Source organism: Phacochoerus africanus, chromosome 2 (assembly GCF_016906955.1).
Source record: "Phacochoerus africanus isolate WHEZ1 chromosome 2, ROS_Pafr_v1, whole genome shotgun sequence".
NCBI lineage: Eukaryota > Metazoa > Chordata > Mammalia > Artiodactyla > Suidae > Phacochoerus > Phacochoerus africanus.
In genome coordinates this window covers 271,786,550-271,808,529 of record NC_062545.1, presented here as the reverse complement: position 1 = coordinate 271,808,529, position 21,980 = coordinate 271,786,550, and the positions used below count along the sequence as shown (strand labels likewise).

At 53.5% G+C, this 21,980-nt stretch overlaps 1 protein-coding gene across 2 annotated transcripts in view; it reads right to left on the bottom strand.

Moving 5' to 3' along the window:
• Positions 1–21,980, bottom strand: part of STXBP1 (syntaxin binding protein 1) — a 74,916-nt gene that overhangs the window by 3,374 nt on the left and 49,562 nt on the right. The window contains exons 11-19 of one of the 2 annotated variants that reach the window (XM_047768463.1): positions 20,793–20,853; positions 19,242–19,307; positions 18,515–18,595; positions 15,712–15,850; positions 14,322–14,431; positions 13,188–13,289; positions 11,204–11,289; positions 6,660–6,814; positions 4,630–4,763 (exon numbers count right to left, since the gene is read on the bottom strand). In XM_047768463.1, coding sequence (XP_047624419.1) covers positions 4,654–4,763; positions 6,660–6,814; positions 11,204–11,289; positions 13,188–13,289; positions 14,322–14,431; positions 15,712–15,850; positions 18,515–18,595; positions 19,242–19,307; positions 20,793–20,853 — 910 coding nt within the window. In that variant the 3' untranslated portion in view covers positions 4,630–4,653. Of the gene's footprint in view, positions 1–4,629; positions 4,764–6,659; positions 6,815–11,203; positions 11,290–13,187; positions 13,290–14,321; positions 14,432–15,711; positions 15,851–18,514; positions 18,596–19,241; positions 19,308–20,792; positions 20,854–21,980 lie in introns of those variants that run through there. The other variant, XM_047768464.1, reaches the window with a different exon arrangement.

Genomic DNA, 21,980 nt, shown 5'->3' with positions numbered 1-21,980 from the left:
AGATAAACGCCCCCAAATTCTAAACAGAACCCCCAGCAGAACAGAAGCCTTCCAAACGCAATGCGATGCGGTTTGAGCGTCGACACCCGAGGGACAGCTGTGGGAACTCCGTGCTGGGATTAGCTGGGCGGCTTCTGGGTTAAAGCCATGTATGTGCCAGAAACACTGTCCCTGACACCCTCCCCCTGCAGCCATCCTCAGGCTTCCAGGAACCAGAGGACAGACTCAGTTTAGAGGGAAATCGGAAGGCTTCTGGGCAGATGTCTATGGCAGGTGGTCCCTACCCTTGCTTAGATGCAGATGGGGGGTGGGGGTGGGAGGGGGAGGCTAAAACGAGGGGAAGGAATCCACGCTTGAGAACTTTCTTTTTAAAAAAAAAAAATGTCTTTTTTTTTTTCTTTTTAGGGAGGCACCTGCAGCATATGGAAGTTCCCAGGTTAGGGGTCTAGTCACAGCTGTAGCTGCTGGCCTACACCAGAGCCACATCAACACGGGATCCGAGCTGCGTCTGCGACCTATGCCACAGCTCACGGCAACGTCAGATCCTTAACCCACTGAGTGAAGCCAGGGATGGAACCTGCATCCTCACAGACACTATGCTGGGTTCTTAACCCACTGAGCCACAACGGGAACTCCTAGAACTTCATTATCTGATTGCTGACCATCTGTGACTGAAAGCAAAAAACGTCCAGGACCGAGAATATTGGGCAGCCAGCAAACAGGCACGTCCCTGGGCCCTCACTAAAGGATGCAGACCGGCAGGTGTTAACCCAAGAGCCAATTCTTCCACGCATTCAGCCACATCGCTTTAGTACCCTGGTCAAGCTTTTCACCACTACAAACACTGCGAAGGGGCTCATTAGAACCCACAGGTGGCTGACCATGTAGGCCCTTCAGAAGAGCACGTGGGTTCTGCCCTGACGGTTCTTATTCTGCATGAACTGGAAGACTGAAATGTGAACACTGGTCTTCAAAACAAAGTCATCCAAAGACGGTCACAGCCGGCGGCCAGACACAGGGAGCTCTGCCAGGACAAAATCCTTCCTTCCACATTGACAGAATGTGAAAATCAGAAGGTCTTACAGATCAGCTGGTCTAATTGCTCCTAGATTTGGCTGAAACAGACCTGCTGACTCAGACGACTGAGGGCGGCACCAGGGAATGGTGGATTTAAATGCTGTATTTAAGAGCAGCCTAGGTGAGTTTGGTGATCTGCTGAGCGTGGAAGAATTGGCTCTCAGGTCCTCTGGGTAGAAAGATGCCCAGAGTGATGGGGCACTGGGTTGCAGCGGGTTGGTGGCACAGCCAGGCCCAGAAGCCACGCCACTGCTCTCAATTCCGGGCGTCCTGTGGAGGGGATTTGCAAGGGAATGTTGGAATAGCAGCCGGGCACTGGGCGGGCTCTGAATTCAGATTCAAATCTGAGTTCCACTGAAAAAATGAAACTTATCTGACCCCGATCTAGAATAAAGCAAAGTATTCAACATAAACTCCAAAACTTATGCCCCCGTGTAAGTGCTGTGTAAGAAATCAAAGCCAGCCTCTCCACCTCCTCTCATTAGCTCCCGACAGCCTCCCGGCCATCCCCTAATGGTCAGTGCTTTTCACATAAACCACCCAGAGTGCAGAGGTGACAATTTAATGAAAAGATTTCGTTTTGTGCATGGCTGGGAGGAATGACTGATGAGAGGGGACTGAGATGAGGGAGGCTTGGTTGCACTTGAGTTCTCCACGCCCGTTCCCTTCAGCCCAGATCTGGGGAGCTGGCCTCAGCTCCAGGACAGAGGGGCCAGGAGGAGGGGGAGGGGCTGGGGGACAGCACCAGCAGCCACGCATGGTGCCCGCTGGGGATGCTTATGTGCTGCTGAGCGGGGAAAACTCACCTTCTCTTAAAAGCTAAGTTCCTGCAAGCAGGGATGTGTGGGAGGGGACCACCCGGCAATCTAATGCCCTACACTGTCCTGGAATTTGGTCACCTGGGCTGTCACAACAGAAGGGGCCAAGTGGGACATTCATCTGCTTTCTGACCTCCCTGGTGTGAGGGCTCCGCCTAGCTTATTTATTTATTTATTTATTTATTTATATCTTTCTGCCTTTTCTAGGGCCACACCCTCGGCATATGGAGTTTCCTAGGTTAGGGGTCCAATCAGAGCTGTAGCCACCAGCCTACGCCAGAGCCACAGCAACGCGGGATCCCAGCCGCATCTGCGACCTACACCACAGCTCACGGCAACGCTGGATCCTTAACCCACTGAGCAAGGCCAGGGATCAAACCCACAACCTCACGGTTCCTAGTTGGATTTGTTAACCACTGCGCCACAATGGGAACGCCTCGCTTTTTTTTTAAAACCGAACTCTCTCAAATCCACCACTGCCTGACAAAGCATTTCAGGAGCCAAGAACATACAACCAGAGTCTGCCCGTGCGCTCTCTGCTCTGATGGCAGCTGAGACCCCCTCTGCTGACTGAACATGAAAGAGAGGAGAGCAGTCTGCAAAGAGAGGGGTCTTCCGAAGCAGGACATCCTGGAGTGAATCCTGGCAGGAGCCCTTGGGGTCTGGGTTTGTGATACTTTCAGACTCGACAAGGGGTCTGCCATTGCTGCAGCCTCGACGGAATATTTGTCCTTTGAGGTCTCAAAATACATCTCGCAGCACATGTAGTCTGGCCACCTGCCAGCTGCACCCAGACCCAGAGTCTCTGATGACCAGCCCCACAGGACAATCACACCCACGGGCCTCACTTTCTGGGGGAAGGCAGCCCAGGCAGGACACCAGGTTAGCCCAAGGCCATGGCCAGGCTCACCACCACCCCTGCTTGCTCATCTTCCTACCACGCCGGGGCAGCCAGCTCGGGCCAAGGCAAGGAAATGGGACGAGATAACCAGGGCAGCCTCTGGTCCAATCTGCAGAAGAAGTCCTCCATGAATGGAGCATGCTCTCTTTAAACAATGAGCACACTTCTGCTGTCACCCAGCCCAGGTTCTGAGGTCCCTTCCCCTGAGGGTGGCCAGAGTGTGTGCACCAGTGGGAAGGACTGTGTGGTTTGAGCACCAGCTGAATGACTGCATCACAGATGGTCAGAGCCCTGGGAGACAGGGGCCCTGCAAACCAGCCTCCCTGCGTCCTGCATCCTGTGGCCCAGTGGGAATGGCCTCCTGCAGTCTCACAGGTGCTTGTGGCTGAGCTGGGGGTAGAGGCCAGGTCTGTCCACTGCTTACTCACAGGTGACTCATCCTCTGTGACTCATCAGGCCACATCTCAGCCTGGGGGTGGTGGTTCGGGGTCCACTGTGAATGGTGTGGACAAAGTCAGGTACACAAAATGGCCTCATCACAGAATGCCTAGTGAAGCGAAGGAATGACTCTGCCCCAGCGAGGTGTGCAGTGTCAGCCTGCTCCCTGAACACGTCACAGGAGGCTCCCAGCCCATAGGGAGTGTGGAAGGAATGAGGACAGGAATAAAACCTGGATCATCTGCCAAACTGACAATGGACGGGCTCCTGGGTAACTGAGACAAAGGCACAAGCGTGGTGGGGAAGGAGATGCTCGTTAAAACAGCTCACAGGGTTGGAAACAGATTTCTAACTCAAAGGCTCTCGATGGGAGAGAGGGTTGTAATTCCTAGCTCTTGAAAGGATCCACAGGAGAATTAAAATAAAAGCAATTACAGAAAGAGCAAATAATCTTTTTTTTTTTTTTGGTCTTTTTAGGGAGGCACCTGCGGCATATGGAGGTTCCCAGCCTAGGGGTTGAATTGGAGCTACAGCTGCCAGCCTACACCACAGCCACAGCAACACAGGATCCGAGCCACATCCGTAACCTCTACCATAGCTCACGACAACGCCAGATCGTTAACCCACTGAGCGAGGCCAGGGATGGAACCTGCATCCTCATGGATGCTAGTCGGGTTCCTAACCCTCTGAGCCATAATGGGAACTCCAAGAGCAAATGACTATTAAGTGCCATCTTCCCCAGAGGAATAAGAGACTCGAGCTCTTTTCACTGATGGCTGGAGTTCACCACATGGGAGATGGCTTAGACCCCATCACCTCTTACAAATCATCCCTCAGGATACGTGCGTGTCCTGGGAAAGAGGCATCAACATGTCTAACTACTACCGACTGGGGGTCTATTCTGATGCCCTCTGCCGAGCCTTCCACGGGATCAGGTGTCGGCGGGCAGCTCCACTGGAGCCCCGCCTTCTTGGACCTGCTGGTCTCCCTCTCGGGTTCCCAGACTGCAGCACAACCCAGAGGCTACATGTTCTGTGCCTGGAGCCCACACATTCGCTCCAGGGCCAGGAGGCGTGGGCACCGTGCCCACAGTCCTTTAGCTAAAGGACTGTCCTTTCCGACTTCAGGCCTGGGGGCGGCAGGTGACTGAGTGGCAGGGGACCCAAGGCCCCAGCGAGCCCTTGCACTGGCAGCTCGGGGGCGGGGCGGGGCTGGTGAGGGGCAGCACTGGACACATTTTCAATCGGTGTTAAGAAGTGCAAGCATTTTCTCGTTCAAAGAAAAATCGAACAAATAATTTAAAAAGAAAAAAAAAGAGGGAAAAGTAAAGAAAGAGTGACGGAATAAACAAAGAAAGCCCTTCAGCGGGGAAGAGTTTCTTTTCTGGAATAAGCTGCTTTTACTTTGTTTCTTTGGCTCTCACTCCATTGTTGGAGCCTGATCCTCAAAAGATACCCTAGAGGACTCCCGGAAGTCGGGGTGTCTCAGGTCCATGAGAAATTTGGTGGGAGTGAGAATATGAGTAGAACCTGCGGGAGAACAGAGGCCGGCTGACTGCTGGAACAAAGGTACGTTACAGGAACATGCCAACTTAGGCCCGCGTTTGATGCAGCCAATGAGGTGTGGGACAGTGAGCCGCACCCGCAGGCGCACGCGCGGTGCGAGCGCACGCGCACAGGGCCGCGAGGACAGCAGGCATGCACAGGGCGGGCGAGGCCATGCAGCCAATGAGGTGTGGGACAGCGAGCCACAAGCGCACGCGCGGTGCACGCGCAGCGCACGCGCACAGGGCTGCAGGGACGGCGGCCATGCACAGGGCGGACGAGGCCACACAGCGGACGTCAGCGGTCTGTCGCCACCACGCTCTGCCACTGATCCACGCACAGGCGACCTTATCTGCCCGGGTCTCCACCTCCCAACCAGGGACCGCAGGTCAGGGCCCACGTGGAACAGGGGTTTGCACGGAAGCCTGGCGGAGACGGCTTCGGCCCGGGAAGGCTGTTTCAGCCAACACGTTCATGCGACACGTATGCAAGCGGGGAACACAGACAGCTCGGTCGCCAGGGCCTGGGTAGCCAAAAGGGGAAAAGCCCAGGGAGACATGGGGACCAGACAGGAGAAGCTTCAGGGAGTGGGGAGGGGCGGGGGGATGGGCGACCTCCCCACGGAATGGAGGCGTCTGGACGGCAGGGTGTGAAGACAGAGCCACGTCCATCTGGATACACCCAGGAACGGCCACATGGACTGGTCCTCGCAATCTGCTCTCGGAGCGCCTGGGGAACACTGTGACTTGTGCCAAAGTGGACATATAAAACTGACAAAATGTGTGTGTGTGTGTGTGTGTTTAGGGCCGCACCCGCGGCATGTGGAAATTCCCAGGCTAAGGGTTGAATCGGAGCTGTAGCGGCCGGCCTACACCACAGCCACAGCAACGCGGGATCCTTAACCCACTGAGTGAGGGCGGGGATCGGACCTGCATCCTCATGGATGCTAGTCAGATTCGTTTACACGGAGCCACAACGGGAACTTCCCAAAAACCTGACACATCTAATTGAGATAACGGGCCAGGGCAGGGCCCAGCCAGAGCAGCAGTGCTGATAGCTTCTTGCCAGTCAAGGTCAAGAGGCCACTTGGGCAGGGGCAACTCCATTCTGCTGAGGGGAAGATGGGACAAAAGGAAGGCTTTTCTCAGCTCAGCCTTCTTCTTCTAGCCCCCAAATTGGGGGGGCTCCCAAAGCTCCCACAGGCATGAAAAAGGAGAAAAACATTCTCCTGCTGCCTTGAGTCAGCTCCTATGAAAGAAAGAGAGCTCCTCCAGTAGGAAATACCAGAAGGGGTATGACAGACTTAGACATGGCAGGAACTGGCTGGGGGGTGGGTGTCGGGCGGGGGTCCTTTAGCAGAGCCCAGCAGTCAGGCCAATACATTTGGGGCAACATCTGCCTGCACGCCTCGTCTGTGCACCTCCAGCTGGCAGGTAACGGAGCCGTGACCATTTACCTTCTGTTCACTGAGATCTGGACATGAGGCCCGAGGCCAGAAAATAGACGAGGCCCCTTCGCAGGCTCGTTCAGGCTGTCAGTGGGAGCTCTTCACCCCATTTTGTTGGGTACGGAAATGGCAGTGTGGAGAGGGGAGGCACTTTCCAGGGGACCCACGTGGCAGTGGCAGAGCAGGACGGGGAGCCTGGGTCTGTGGCCGGGCACTTTCCACCACAGGGGGCCGCGGCGCGTCAAGAGACACAGCACAGACGTGAGGGGCGGCACCCCTCGTTCTGCAGTGTCCGCCGCCTACAAACATGTTGCCAGACCAAGTTTTTGCAGGGGCAACGGAGAGCTGGACACAGGATGGAACACCAAAGCGTGGAATGAAGTCCGAGTGCAGTGAAGCAGCCCCTTGCCCCCCAGAAAACACGCCCCACTCACCTATGAGCACTTCCCACTTTCCGTTGGCTTGGGTCACCTCGTAAGCGCAGCGCATCTCGTTCAGGCTCACGCCTCCCAGGATGAAGATGATGAGGCGGGGCCCACTGCGGTACTCCCCCGGGGCCTTGTTCTTATGCCAGTGCCCATAGCGGGCGCTGGGGCAGGAGAGGGGGAGGGAGAGAGAAAGACATGAATTACGTGTATCTGTGTTCGCAGCCCTTAAACTTTGTACCTGCAGGACCTGTTCACACATCCGTTCTGAACACCCGTGACCAAGGCAGAGGAAGCAGGTGCTCAGCTAGTGCTGGCTGCACTGAACTGCAGTGCAAACCATCGAGTGCTGTGGCTTCAAGGAAGAGAATCCCTATGAGCGCCTGGGCTGTAAGCCTGTTACCCTCTGAGAAACACGGGGGTGACAGACAGGCTCAGCTGGGCTTTCAAGGTGGACGGTCCACAGCCTCACCCGCATAATGTTGGTCCAGGTGTCTCTCCCCGGACTGTGCAGTTCTGGGCTTGTCTGGGACCCTCGGCTGGAGGGAGCAGTGACCACAGAGTCCGGGGCCTGTCTTCAGGCTGGCACACTGGTTCACTGCACACGCGTGCACCGGGTGTCTCACGGGGCCAGGGCCTCCCCTGCACCGTGGAGCCGACCAGAGTGAGATACGGCCCTTGTCCATCAGGAGAGCCTGGCTTCACTGGGGGTGGGGGTGGCGAGGAGGGCGAGAGGAGGAGGTGGGTCTGCGTTATGCTGCGATGGATGAGGAACTCAGTGCCCCTGGGGACAAACACAGGGGAGGGCCGTCTAGGGATGACTGGGCATCCCTGGGAAAGGCTTCCTGGAGGAGACGACACCGAGCTGCCTCCTGAAAGGCAGGCATTCCAGTGATGGGACAGTTCCCCAGGTGCCCCCCTCTATCCCTGGCTTCCCTCCACGGGCCTCCCCTTGTTCCCAGAAACAATGAGAAATGAGTTGCTTTCCAGGTTAAGAAAATGGGGAAACCAAAAACAAAAATCAAGACAAAACGAGGAGAGCATGACTCCCCCAGAAGGTAGCATCTTTACCCTCCTTCCTGACTTACGACAGCATTAAAGTCACTTTCCAAATCTCAAAGGCACCAGGGGCCCGTGTGGGCCAGCCCAAGGCTCTCACTGTCACTTTTTTGCCTGGGAAATCATGTTTGCCAGCGTCAGCCAGCTTGGCTGTGTACGGAGGATTTTGTCATTTTCTCCAATGTTGGTGATAAACACTTGGCCACTGCTGGCATGGAGGGGGTGGGGGTGGGAGCCATGCAGGTGCCACGCAGGCCTGAATGTGACAATAGAAGGGGGCGTGGAAAGAGAAGACAGGCAGGCAAAGCATGAGCAGAGGGACAAAGCCTCGTGTCCTGAGTCTGGAGGAGAAACGATTGTGTTCAAATCCCAGGGACTGGCACGTGGGGGTGTGGCCTGCACAGCACAGCCGGAGAGGATGCTGTGAGTATGGACGAGTACGGTGCAGTGAGGAATGAGACAAAGAGCTTGCAAAACTGCACGCACACAGCATCACGGGCGGCCAAGAAAACACAGGGGCTGGAGACCCCAGAGGTGGAAGCGTGGATCGCTGGTCTGCTCACATTCCCGAGCAGAGAGACATCTGAGCATCCACCCGGCACGTGGCAGAAACCCAATCAACCCAAGGCCTCCACCCTTCCATCAGCTACGTGTCCATCAGGAATGAAGCTGAGAAAGGGGGCTCTAGGCAGATGATGTATTCATCCCTTTGTTTTTTTTTAAATTATAGTTTGAGGGAGTTCCCGTCATGGCGCAGTGGAAACGAATCCGGCGAGGAACCATGAGGTTGTGGGTTTGACCCCGGCCTTGCTCAGTGGGTTAAGGATCTGGTGTTGCCGTGAGGTGTAGGTCCTAGATGTGGCTCGGATCTGGTGTTGCTGTGGCTCTGGCGTAGGGCGGAGGCTACAGCTCTGATCTGATCCCTAGCCTGGGAACCTCCATATGCCGTGGGTACGGCCCTAAAAAAAATAAAAAATAAAAAAAATAAATGATAGTTGATTTACAATGTTGTGCCAATTCTGCCATACAGAAAAGTGACTCGGTCATACATATATATAATACATTTTTTCTTTTTTTGGTCTTTTTGCCTTTTCTAGGGCTGCTCTCTCAGCATATGGAGGTTCTCAGGCTAAGGGTACAATAAGAGCTGTAGCTGCCGGCCTACACCACAGCCACAGCAACACGGGATCTGAGCCGCGTCTGCAACCTACACCACAGCTCAAGACAACGCCAGATCGTTAACCCACTGAGCAAGGCCAGGGATCGAACCTGCAACCTCATGGTTCCTAGTTGGATTCGTTAACCACTGCACCACGATGGGAACTCCTACATTCTTTAATATCATTTTCCCTCGTGGTCTATCCCAGGAGCTTGGGATAGTTCCCTGTGCTGTACAGCAGGACCCCGGCGTTTATCCATTCTAAATGTGATAGTTAGCATCTATGAACACCAATTTCCCAGTCCATCTCTCTCCCTCCCCCTTCCTCCTTGGCAACCACAGTTCTGTTCTCTGTATTCACACCTTTCTTAATTAATCACTAAAATTAATGAATAATGAAACGTGACGACAGACTCTACCAAGAGCCCACCACCTGCGAGGCTCGGTTCTGGGCACTGCGGATGAAAACAGACACAAATCCCTGCCCTCAGGAGGGAGGAGACTGACAGTAAATACTTAGGATACTAAGTAAAATACTTGGGATACTAAGCGGTGGTGTCACCCATGGAGGAAAAGAAAGCAGGGAAGGGAGACAGGAAGGGGTGGGGGGCTGTGATTTTTTCATTATTTTCTGTAACAAAAAGAGATAAATCCACACATCATGTAATTCACTCATTTAAACCGTACGATTCAGTGGTGCTCAGTGTAGTCACAGAATCATTAGCCATCAGCACAGGCAATCCTAGACCACGTTCATCAGCCCCCAAAAGAAACTCTGTACCTATTAGAGGTCCCTTGCCGTTCCCTAACCCTCACTTCCATCCCCAGTTCCCGGCAACCACGAATCTTCTATCTCTACAGACTTGCCCACTCTGGACATTTCATATACACGGGATCATAGAATAGGTGGGTTTTAGCGACTGGCTTCTTTCATTGGTCTAATTTTTTTTTTTTTTCTTTTTAGGGCCACACCCGAGGCATATGGAGGTTCCCAGGCTAGGGGTCTAATTAGAGCTACAGCTGCCAGCCTATACCCCAGCCACAGCAATGCCAGATCTGAGCCACATCTGCGACCTACACCACAGCTCGTGGCAATGCCGGATCCTTAACCTACTGAGCAAGGCCGGGGACTGAACCCGCAACCTCATGGTTCCTAGTCGGATTCATTTCCACTGTGCCACAACGGGAACTCCTGATCTAATATTTTTAAAGTCCATTGCTGTTGTAGCACAAATCAGTATTTCGTGCCTCATTTTGGCTGGAATAATATTCCATTGTATGAATATACCTTTTTTTTTTTTTTTTTTTTTGCTTTAGAGCCACACCTGTGGTCTATGGAGGATCCCAGGCTAGGGGTCGAATTGGAACTGCAGCTGCTGGCCACAGCCACAGCCACAGCCACACAGGATCTGAGCCGTATCTGCCACCGACACTGCAGCTCAGGGCAACACCAGATCCTAAACCCACTGAGCAAGGCCAGGGGTTGAACCCCGCATCCTCATGGATACTCGTCAAGTTCGTAACCACTGTGCCACAACGGGAACTCCTGGTCATTTCTACTTCTGAGCTATTATGAATCATGCTGCCAGGGACATTGGTGTACTGTAACTTTAGTGTTTTGTTTTTGTGTACTGTACTTTTATTTATTTATTTTATTTATTTGGCTTTTTGCCCTTTCTAGGGCTACTTCCCACAGCATATGGAGGTTCCCAGGGTAGGGGTCTAATCGGACGCGAGCCGATTAGCAACGTGGGACGCGAGCTGCGTCTGCGACCTACACCACAGCTCACGGCAATGTCGGATCCTTAACCCACTGAGCAAGGCCAGGGATGGAACCCGCAACCTCATGATTCCCAGTCGAATTCGTTAACCACTGCACCATGATGGGAGCTGCAGTGTACTGTACTTTTTTTTAAACAGGGTGGTTGGGGAAGATGGGAGAAGGTAACCATCGATTAGAGACTTGGAGGAGGTCAGAGGTAAGCCACGCAGACACATCTGGGGACAGTTCATTTCTGGCAGAGGGGGAAGCAAGTGCAAAGGTCCTGAGGCAGAAGGAAGCCCGGTGGTCGGGGAAAGAGCAAGGAGGCTGATGGGGCTGAAGCGGGTGAGAAGAGGGAAGCATGAAGAGGAGTCGGGGAGACCCAGAAGCCAGGCGGTGGCGGGGGGGGCTCACGAGCCACTGCAAGGACTCAGCCTGCACCCTGCCTGTGATGAGAAGCAGGGGCAGGGTTCTGGCGGATCTGGCGGCATCACAGCAGGACCACGGTGTAGCCACCATCCAACCAGACAGGGTCCCGCTTGCTCGCCTGCGTGCTCAGGGATGCTCACTCACCTGACGGCCGTGGTGCTGAAGGAGGCCGAGGAGCGGGTGGAGATGTAAGGGTAGTGCTTGGTATCCAGTTTGTCTTCAATCGTGTCCTGGAAGGAAGAGAGCCAGTGGTGAGACTCGCCACCGGCTGGAACAGGGCTGACGGAACCAAGGTAAGACAATTCGAAGACAAGGCACGGAGCCAACGCCATGGCCAGGTCTGTCACAACCAGAGCCTGCCCACGGCTGGGTGTTTCATGCCTGGCTCAGGGCGGACCTGATGCTCCGTAACCGACAGATACAATATCATAAAGTTTGTAGGTCTGCTCTTCATTTTCTTTTTTTTTTTTCAACTGATTTTAGTTTTTCTTGCTTCTCTTCCAACGTATTCTTTTTTCTCTCCTCTTTTAGATGCCATGAGAGGTTAAGAAATGTCGCATTCTGTCCAATGAACTCCTGACACTTGCCATGCGTCCTGTGCAGCCTTGGCACAGGCAGTCTCTCAGGCAAGAGAAGGCCTGACGCCCTGGGTTGTCCAAGGGCCCGATTATCTGGGAGGTGGATCCAGCCACCCACCGCCCGCTGCTGAGAAGTCTATACTCCTCGCAGCTCCTATGCGGAGCCCACACGTGTCTCTCTGGGGGGCTGGGAAGGAGGGGAAGGAAAAGGGAGCAGAGAACAAAAGAGGGAACGAGACAGAGGGTTTATTCTGCCGAGCAAGGAAACGTAACTGTTTTCTAGATGTCTCATGGTCACCCATCCTTTGGCTTCATGGGTTTTAAAAATAGGAAGATGACTCACTATGTATTTTTAAAATGTTCTTATTTTAATGTACAACTCAGTGGGAACACCTGGACTGCTATGAATTAACAAAGGGATCCCGGGCAAGTCCCTTCATTTTCTGGACCCCAGGCTGGGCCACCTGTCAAGGGCAGGAGTTGGGCAGACCGTCTCCAAGTCCCATCCAGAGCTGCAGTGGGTCAGGGTTTACTTGACTTTGGGCTACAGGTGGGGGCGTAGGGAGGGACGCCCCTGGACTAGCTGATGGTCACAGATACGAAACACCTGCCGTGTGCAAGGCATGATGCCAAAGGACACGTCAGGGGTGGGCACAGGCCCAAGGTCTAAAAAGATGACCCAGGAGTTCCCGCTGTGGCTCAGCAATAACGAACCCAACTAGTATCCATGAGGACATGGGTTTTGATCCCTGGCCTCGCTCAGTGGGTTAAGGATCCAGCATTGCCGTGAGCTGTAGTATAGGTTGCATCTGTGGCTCAGATCCTGCCTTGCTGAGGCTGGGGTGTAGGCTGGTGGCTACAGCTCCGACTGGACTCCTAGCCTGGGAACTTCCATATGCCGTGGGTGCAGTCCTACAAAGATTAAAAAAAAAAAAGATGACCCAACACGGCGAGCAGCATACACACCTGGAAAGAGCACTCCTGACCCTCCTGGCAGGAGTCAGGGAGGTCTCTGCGGTGCTGGGCATCCAGACAGGTAGGTCAGGGTACAGGGATGGGGAGACTGGAGGGGACTTTGCAGAAAGGCAGGATTCAAGAAGCGGAGAGCAGAGAGCACACTCCAGACAAGGGGTGGGTTGGAAGAGAATGTGCCCTGAGGGTCTCTGGCTGAGGCGGGGCTGAGGGAGCAGAGCGGTGGGAGAGGAGGGCGGGCTGCGGTCCCTTTCCGGAGGCCCTCCCACCCCGAGGCACCCTCAGTGTGGAGCCTGCAACTCTTCTGACCTCCAGATGCTGGAGTGTGTTTGGTTCCTTTGGAAGTGGTACCATCGAGGGGCCTCAACCATGGGGGTAAATCCCGTGGATCCCAGGGATTTGCATCTGGCAGTGTCCTGGGACTGCTCGTCACAAACCTTCCCAAGCCTGGAGGCAGATCCCCCAGGAGAGAAAACCGCCACCCGAGGGTAGGTGAGGCTGAAGCCTCTGGGCCTGCAGAGCAAGCCCGGGCCTGGCTGCCCTCGCACCCTTGCACCCTCGCCCCGGCCCACACTGACCTCCATGATGTCTTTGATAATCGGGGTCCATCGTGAGAGCTGGTAGGTCTGCTCGCTGATGCGCTCCTTCCGTTCCGGTTTGCTCCTGCGACGCAGCGTGGACTGAAGGCAAGCCCACGAGAGCAGACTGAGCCGGGGTCCGGGCCTGTGGGGCCTCACGGGCCCTCCCCACTCCCCGCCCTCTGACCCCGGCATCCCTGCGGGGAGCCGGCACTGGCAAAGCCTGAAGAGGGGAGGTTTTCCGGGAAAAGCCCAGAACATGCCCCCCGGACGCCAGCCCGAGAACCCGGAGCAAACGTGGTTCTTTAAAGCCATGAACAATGGCAAACGTGGGTCAAACACCTTAAGTGCTATTTTTACCAATCCAGGGAGTTAAATAAACAAAACAGTTTGCGGTCAATGACAGGAGACGATACTGCTTGGGTTCGACTTATCCCTTAGTCTTGCTGCAACAGCATGGGCTGCACTGAATGGATCATGGCCATTCTCGTTCGGCCCCTTTGTGATCAAGGGTCTGAAAACACCAAACCAGCCCCCATCACAGGTCTCTGGTCTGATGGCTCTGGAATAAAGCTTTCAATTCTAAGATTCCAGGGGTGCACCTACAACCCTGCTTTCTTAGCACTGAGGCGTCAACCGACTCCCTGCAGGAAGCGGGGTTCCCACGGCGAGGTTCCCAGGGGAGGGCTCTCCAGGGTCCTGGAGCCCCCGCCTCTTCCAGAGCCCACACCTACCCTGACTCAGTCCTGAGTCAGCGCCTGAGCAGCAGACTCAGGTGGCAAGACGGCCTGACGCCAAGCTTTGTATTCTCACCCTCAAGGGAGACCCGTAGCCTAAGTGTCCCACGGCAGAGCCAGAGGACTCAAGATTTGGAGGATGGAGCCAGCATGATGCCAACTGGGGGATGGTTCACAGACATGGCTCAGCTTAGGGACGCTGTGACCCCTCGATGTGGCTGCCTGGGTTCTTGGCTACACCACTATTTAATCTACCCTCTACTTCTGCATTCCTCTGATTTTATGTTTTTTCTTTCTTGAAGCCGGGTGTATCATTAAGCGCTTTAAGTCTGGGGAGAAGAGACGAGACCCGCTGCTTCCCCTCTGCCCCCCAGCCGCGGGCAAGGCTGGCACTCACGTCGGTGACGATGGGCACCCCGAGGTGCGCCATGTTGGTGATGATCTCGCTGTCCTCTGGCGGGATCTGGGCGTGCTGGATCAGCTTGTTCAGATTCTCCTCCGTGATGCCTGAGAACAAAACCCCGATCACCACACCCGCCACTGAGCAACCCACACCCAGGAGCAGAGCCACCTTCGAGGGGGCACCGTGCCCCTTCTGCCTCCTTGGGGTTAGTGGGAACTCATCTGTGCATCAGCTTTACTGCACCAGATCAGGACTCCAATTCCGCTCTGGCCACTGTGTCCCTGGACCGTGACCATCAGCCACGGCCCCACATGGGCTGTATTTCCACAGTCTCCTGCTTCCCAGCCATCCCCCCCACCCTTGGCCCTTATCACAGACAACTTGGACAAAGAAGTCTCTGTGTCCATCTTTTTTTTTTTTTTGGTCTTCTTAGGGCCGCACCGGCGGCATATGGAGGTCCCCAGGCTAAGGGTCGAATCGGAGCTGTAGCCGCCAGCCTTCGCCAGAGCCATAGCAACGCAGGAGCCGAGCCACGTCTGTGACCTACACCACAGCGCATGGCAACGCCAGGTCCTTAACCCACCTGAGCGAGGCCAAGGATCGAACCTGCATCCTCATGGATGCTACTCAGGTTCATTAACCACTGAGCCACGACAGGAACTCCTCTGAGTCCATCTTTTGCACAATGGACACTTATGAACCCTCAAGGTCAACTATACGTGAGTAAAATATGCTATGTAAAGGCGCAGATAATAGCTGGAGGCAAGTTAAAAGTATCTGGCAGAAATGCTCTAATAAGCTGGCTGTAAAGCCAAAGGACTCCTCGCTGTCCCCGCCCTGTCCTCTTCTAACTGTCCCATCCCTCTGATCAGTTCCAGAAGCATGTGCGGGGCGGAGGGTGGTGGAGGATACTCGGCTTCCAGCTGCAAGTGATCTGCCCGCATTACACTTCCTCAGGCGTGAAGAGCCCCTTGGATCTTTGTCTTCAACACCCCTTTCCTTCCCTTTTCTTTGTCTTTTATTTTATTTTTTACTGTTTGTCTTTTTCTAAGGCTGCACCTGCGGCATATGGAGATTCCCAGGCTAGGGGTCTAATCGGAGCTGTAGCCACCAGCCTACACCACAGCCACAGCAATTCGGGATCCAAGCCGCGTCTACGACCTACATCACAGCTCATGGCAATGCTGGATCCTTAACCTACTGAGCAAGGCCAGGGATCGAACCTGCAACCTCACGGTTCCTAGTCGGATTCGTTAACCACTGAGCCACGACGGGAACTGAGCCTTTTGTCTTTTAAACTGTTCTCCGCTCTGCTCTCTCTCTTTCCCAGCTGCCTCATTTCCCCCAAGAAGGTCCGGGCCCTCCTCTACTCCCCGCTTCCTACCGTTCTTCAAAAAGATGTAGAGAAGGATGATGCGGATCTTGTCGTAAGTGCTGACATTGGCATCCAGCAGAATGGGGACGATGGCTCTCATGGGGTCCTTGATCTTCTCCCCTTCGGCATCCGTGCCCATGGCCAGGTCCTGCAGAAGACATACCACGTTGGCTCTGTTTCTGCAAGTCTGCATAGACGGGAACTGTTAGAACACCGGTTGTGCAAAAATGTCTGGGATTTGTAGCATGGGTGACGAAGGTTCCAAACAGGTACTCGTGCTCCCATAAAGCGCTGTGATGAGTACTGCTGTCATCGGCGACGGTGTCTATGGCCGTAGCAAGAGCCTGGGTTTCACTTTCCAAAGCCAGAAGGCACCCTTCTTCACCATCTTTTGTAGGCTGTTCCGTGCAGGTGCGTGCACCTGTGCCAAGGCCTCAGGGAAAGCCTCGATCCTGGTCTGTCCTCGAGAGGTATGAAGCCCGGCAGAGGGATCAGGGCTTCAGGGGATGCACTTCCCACACCTGAGAAGCCTTGATAGTTTAAGGAGCCTCTGCCTGGCTGGACTCTCTGGGCTCCACTCCCCCTGGCACTGAAGGCCAGGCTTGCGGAGCCTCTACTACTCCAGGGTTTTAACTTCTGTTTTTTATCTCCCAGGCACTTTTAGGGAGAAGAGCAAAGAACAAGGGCTCCTGAACCTTCGAATACCACTGAGGACGATGGAGGAAGGGACGGGGGCTGACAACAGAATGGAGGATAAAGAGTGAAGTTAGCACGGTCTAGGGCCCCCCTGCGCCCACTCGGGTAAGAAGCAGATACAGCCTCGATGGCCCAAGGAAGCAGCGCATCAGTCTCAGCAAATCAAAAACCATCTGGTCTGGAGTTCCCATCGTGGTGCAGGGGAAATGGACCCTGACTAGGAACCATGAGGTTGCGGGTTCGATCCCTGGCCTTGCTTAGTGGGTTAAGGATCTGGCGTTGCCATGAGCTGTGGTGTAGGTCCCAGATGTGGCTCGGATCTGGCGTCGCTGTGGCTGTGGTGTAGGCTGGCGGCAATAGCTCCAATTAGACCCCTAGCCTGGGAACCTCCATGTGCCTCAGGTGCGGCCCTAAAAAGACAAAAGACAAAAAAAAAAAAAAAAAAACCACACCATCTGGTCTTATTCTGAACGTGGTTGCAACTTTCTCCAGAGCTCTTACAGAGGTCGCCAGAAGGTTCCCCCTTTCCTCTCAAGATCCCAGGGGTCCATCATAAGTATGATCTCGAGTTCTGGTTTCTGCCCAGCCCGGGGTCAGAGGAAGGCAGGGCCCCTCCCGAAGGCCCTGTCACCCCCAGGGACGCCTCAGTCGCCATGTGTCCAGCAAGGCCTGAGTCTGATATTCATTCCCTCAAGGTCAACTGTAATGTGACCAGTTCAGCAAATACCACCGAGCACTTCTGAAAAAATGCAAACTTCAGGATGAATCCCGACAGCATCTGCACTGTATCTAGGGATAACCTGCTTTCTGGACAGTCAAGTACTTTCGGAGAGGACATCTCCGTGTTTGCAAAGATCACCCACCAATGTGACGGATGCCAGCAGGGCTACTTCCCTGGAGGAGAGAGTCCATGAAATCAGGGCTGGTCTTACAAACCTAAGCTGAGCCTGTCACAGCAAACCAGGAGATTTCAATCTTAGCCTCACACTGAGAACTCGGGTTGTTTTTTTCGGTAAAAATGGACTTTCCGCTGAGGCTTCAGAATCATTTAATTCCCTTTCCTTAGATGCAGATCCTTAAAAAACAAACAAACAAAAAAAAAAAACCACCCCCGAAACCCAAGGAGATTTCTTGTGATACAGTGGGTTAAGGATCCAGCTGTGGTTACTGCAGCAGCCCAGGTCACTGCTGTGGTCCGGATTCAGTCTCTGACCTGGAACTTCCACAAGCCGCAGGGGCAGCCAAAAACAAAAAGAAGAAGACAACCCTAGTTGATTCATATCATCACGCACGAGGAACGGAGTGTCAGGACGAGTGACTCCACACAATGCTCCTGCGAAACGCGGCGGCGGTGTTATTTCCCTTCGCAGATGAGGAAAATAAACCAGAGAGAAACAAGCACATCAAACTAAATCAGCGACAGAGACAGCACGCTGATCCTAGCTGTGAGCAGCGTGACTGCGGGCAAATTTCTTTCTTCTTCTTTTTTTTTTTTGCTTTTTTAGGGCCACACCTGTGGCATATGGAGGTTCCCAGGCTAAGGGTCAAATCAGAGCTGCAGCTGCCAGCCTACACCACAGCCACAGCAATGCCAGATCCGAGCCACGTCTGCGACCCACACCACAGCTCACGGCAACGATGGACCCTTAACCCCCTGAGCAAGGCCAGGGATCGAACCTGCAACCTCATGGTTCCTAGTCAGATTTGTTTCTTCAGCACCATGATGGGAACTCCCTGTGGTCGAATTTCTGACTTCTGACTGCACTACTCTTTTTCAGGCTCTTTCTCCAAAGCTGGTGTGGCCACGGCAGGAGGAAAAGACACTCCAGATATAACGTTCAGCCAGCCCTGCCAACAGAGGGCTCAGGCTCCATCTCTCTCTCTTCTGCCCTTCCAGGAAGCCTCCGGAAAGTCAGACATGCAAAATCCAAACGGCACAGCATTCAGACCCCTCTGGTCCCTACCATTGGGAGCGGAACGGCACCGGCTCCAGGGAGGTGAGACCACACGAGCTAGTGGGCTTTCCCATTTCCTAAGATTCTGCAGGAGGTTCAAGGTCAGATGTTAACGTTCCGCAAATACATGGGCCCAGGAGAAAGGGAAGGAAAGGCCCTACCTGTTCCACCCGGCAGAGCTTATCCACGGTGCCTTGGTAGTGCTTCATGCAGTCCTCCGCCAGGTGCAGGTGGGTCGAATACTAGGACAAAGCAGAGAGCGTGTGGTCAAGGAATCACTCGCTGATTCGTGCAGCATCAACGGAGCACTTGCTGTGTATAAACACGGCCCTGGGCACCAGAGCCATCTCCAGCCTCATAAAGGACAGAAACCACACGGGCAAGCCGGTTCGCAGACACCGCCAGACAGAGAACTGTGTGCGTCGGGGAGAGGGACAGACCACCTTCTGGAAGAGCCAAGAGGAAGGAGAATTCCTATGTGGGGGTGGGGGCAGGGGGTGGCACGATGGTTTCACAGATTGTCTGATACTCCTCCCTCCAGGAGGTGGCGCTCAATCCCGCCTCCTTGCCGTGGGCTGGAGGCTCCTAGGGAATCCTGTGCAGGGAGAGCTGTGTGACTCCCAGGTCAGCGTGGCTTCCTCCCAGCGCTCTCTCAGGCCCGTGGGGTTGGGCAATTGGAAGGATACAGAGAACAAAAGAGGAGGAGGAGAAAAGAAAGTCATTGGAACTAAGCTCTCCATCCCAATCTTATATTTTTTTCTCCTAAAAATTGCAGAGGACTAAAACCCTGTGAATTTCCACGAATCACTGAGTGTAAGGGGGCTTTGAGGAGCCTTTGCGCAGCTGTTTATACTCATGATCCGAACGGGTCGTGGTGGATGGTCATACCTTGCTGAGCTCCTTCTGGTACTGGGGCATTTTCTTCAGCATCTGGGACAGGTCCCGCATGGTGGTCTAGAGGGAAAGAAGAGCCTGTGGTCTCATCTTAGCATGAGAACTAAGAGCCTGTGCAGGGGGCGGGGCGGGGGGCACAGGTGCAGCCCAGGATGACAGGCAGCTGGGGACCTCCTGAGTACAGGCTCCCTAACCCCCCAAAGGCATCTGCTAAACACAGGATCACGTGTCTAGAGTTTCTGGTCTCTGGCTCAAACAAATTATTGATCCAAATACTCTGTCTCCTAGGTGGGGATGTGACCTCTGAAGTCTGGTAAGTATGTTCTATTTCTTGCCCTAGAGAGTTGCTGAGAGTATAATTCTTGCCCCAGAAAGAAGCGTTTTCCCCTCTCGATACTGCTTTTCTGCACACGCAGCTCAAGCTGTCTTGGCATTAGGGTCACATTCCCTCTCCGCAGAGAGGCTGCGGTTGTGTGGACAGGTAGAAAGTAGGGAGAAGGTAAGAGAAGGCTGGAATCTGCCTCCTGACAGGTGGCAGCGGTCTGCTTCCTTTCTGAGGGACCCGCCTAATCCCACGCGTGGTTCCAACGAGAATGTATTAAATGACTACTATTTATCAGGCACTTTCAGGTGCCAGATGCAATGTCAAAAACAAACAAAAAAAGACTTTCTGCTTTCGTGGTGCTACCATCCAGCAGAGAGAGTTATCCCGAGGGAGTGGCTTAGCGCCCGTGGAGGGAAGCATGAGTGTGGCTGCTCAGTGTAGAGGCACCTCAAGTCCAGAAGGTTTCCAGAGAGAATGAAGCCTGAGCCAAAGGACGGGGACCTCGTGAGGCAAGGCTAATGCAAGGAACTCAGGCATGGCTTGAGCAAGGCGATGGGGTGAGGAGGGAGGCAGAGATGAGAGCTGTGGGGCCTGATGACCTGGCGTGTCCATGGTGGGGCTTGGTTCTCCTGAGATCAGGAAGTCACTAAATGGTTTTAGGCGAAGGAGGGACACACCCAGAGCTGCATTTCTCCCAACAAAAGAGGAGTGAAACGCCTCTGATAAATAGGCAGGAGGAGGAAGTTCCCTGGTGGCTCACTGGGTATGGATCCAGTGTGGTCACTGCTGTGGTGAGGGTTCGATCCCTAGCCGGGGAACTCCCAACTGCCACAGGTGTGGCCAAAAACAAACAAACAAACAAACAAACAAAACACACCAAAAAAACCAGAGGAGAGGCCAGGTGAATTAGGTTATGAATTCTAAGTCTACTGCAAGCTAAAAAAGCTCTCACAACTTCTTCTGGCTTAAAGTGAATCTTGATTCACAACAGTAAACATTAGTTCTCAGGGTAACAAAAAGAAGCTCTCTATAAATATCAACAGATGGAGGACTCTGGATCTGCGTCTCGAATGAAAAATAAGACAAAATGATATCAGAGAAAAGAGGCCCCTGACCGCCCCAGCCCCCAGCCCCCAACTCACTAGTCCTGTGCTGAGGGGGCGGCCTCCCGCCCACAGGGGATAAGCAGGGATTAACCTAAAGAGCCCCGGAGCTTTTACCTTCTCTCCAGTATTCATTCTCTTGCTGGAAGAAAAATCCTTCAGAGAACGGGTGACCTCCCTGGAAGACAGAAGGAGGCAGCTGAGCGCCAGGGCGACACCGGTGCCTCGACAAGGAAGAAGGAAGCTACCGGGGCAGCACAAGCAAGATTCTTCCTTTAGGAATATATGGCCCTTTGCCTGCCTGTGAGCTACACATTTAAAATGGTTTTCTAGGAGTTCCCGTCGTGGCACAGTGGAAACGAATCTGACTAGGAACCATGAGGTTGCAGGTTCGATCCCTGGCCTCGCTCAGTGGGTTAAGGATCTGGCATTGCCATGAGCTGTGGTGTAGGTCGCAGATTCGGCTTGGATCCTGCGTTGCTGTGGGCTGTGGTGTAGGTGGGCGGCTACAGCTCCGATTAGACCCCTCACCTGGGAACCTCCATACGCCACAAGTGCGGCCCTAAAAAGATAAAAAAATAAATAAATTAATTAAATAAAATGGTTTTCTAAGAGGAGAGAGAGATACATCATTTTCCTAATGCTCTCAACCAGGGGTCTCCAGAGCAGAGTGTGCAAGAAAATTTGAGAACAGAAAAGAAAATGTTAGGAAATCTATTTATATACTTTTACTTCATCCTTTTCAATTTCATGTTTTTGTTTATTCTGTAAAGCATACATACTAGTATAATAAGGCACATATTTCATACATAAATTATAATACTGGAAACGTGAACTAACATTTTTTGTTTCTTTTTTTTTTTTTAAATTTTGCTTTTTAGGGCCGTACCTTTGGTATATGGAAGTTCCCAGGCTAGGGGTCGAATCAGAGCTACAGCTGCTGGCCTACACCACAGCCACAGCAACGCAGGATCTGAGCCCTGTCTGTGACCTACACTACAGCTCACAGCAATGCTGGATCTCAGACCCACTGAGCAAGGCCAGGGATCAAACTCGCATCCTCATGGATACTAGGCAGATTTGTTTCTGCTGCGCCACAACAGGAACTCCCTAACATTTTTCTAAAGTTGAGTGATCCAAAAAGTTCAGAGCCTATTCTTCTAAATAACAGCACCATTTCAGGCTATAGAATTTTCTCACTCTTCCCTGTGAATTTCCTAAGGATATCACCAACTCCATGTAGCAGAATGTGTCTTTCCGCAAAAGTGGACTTGTTATCTACACTTTAAAGTTCTTATTAAAAAT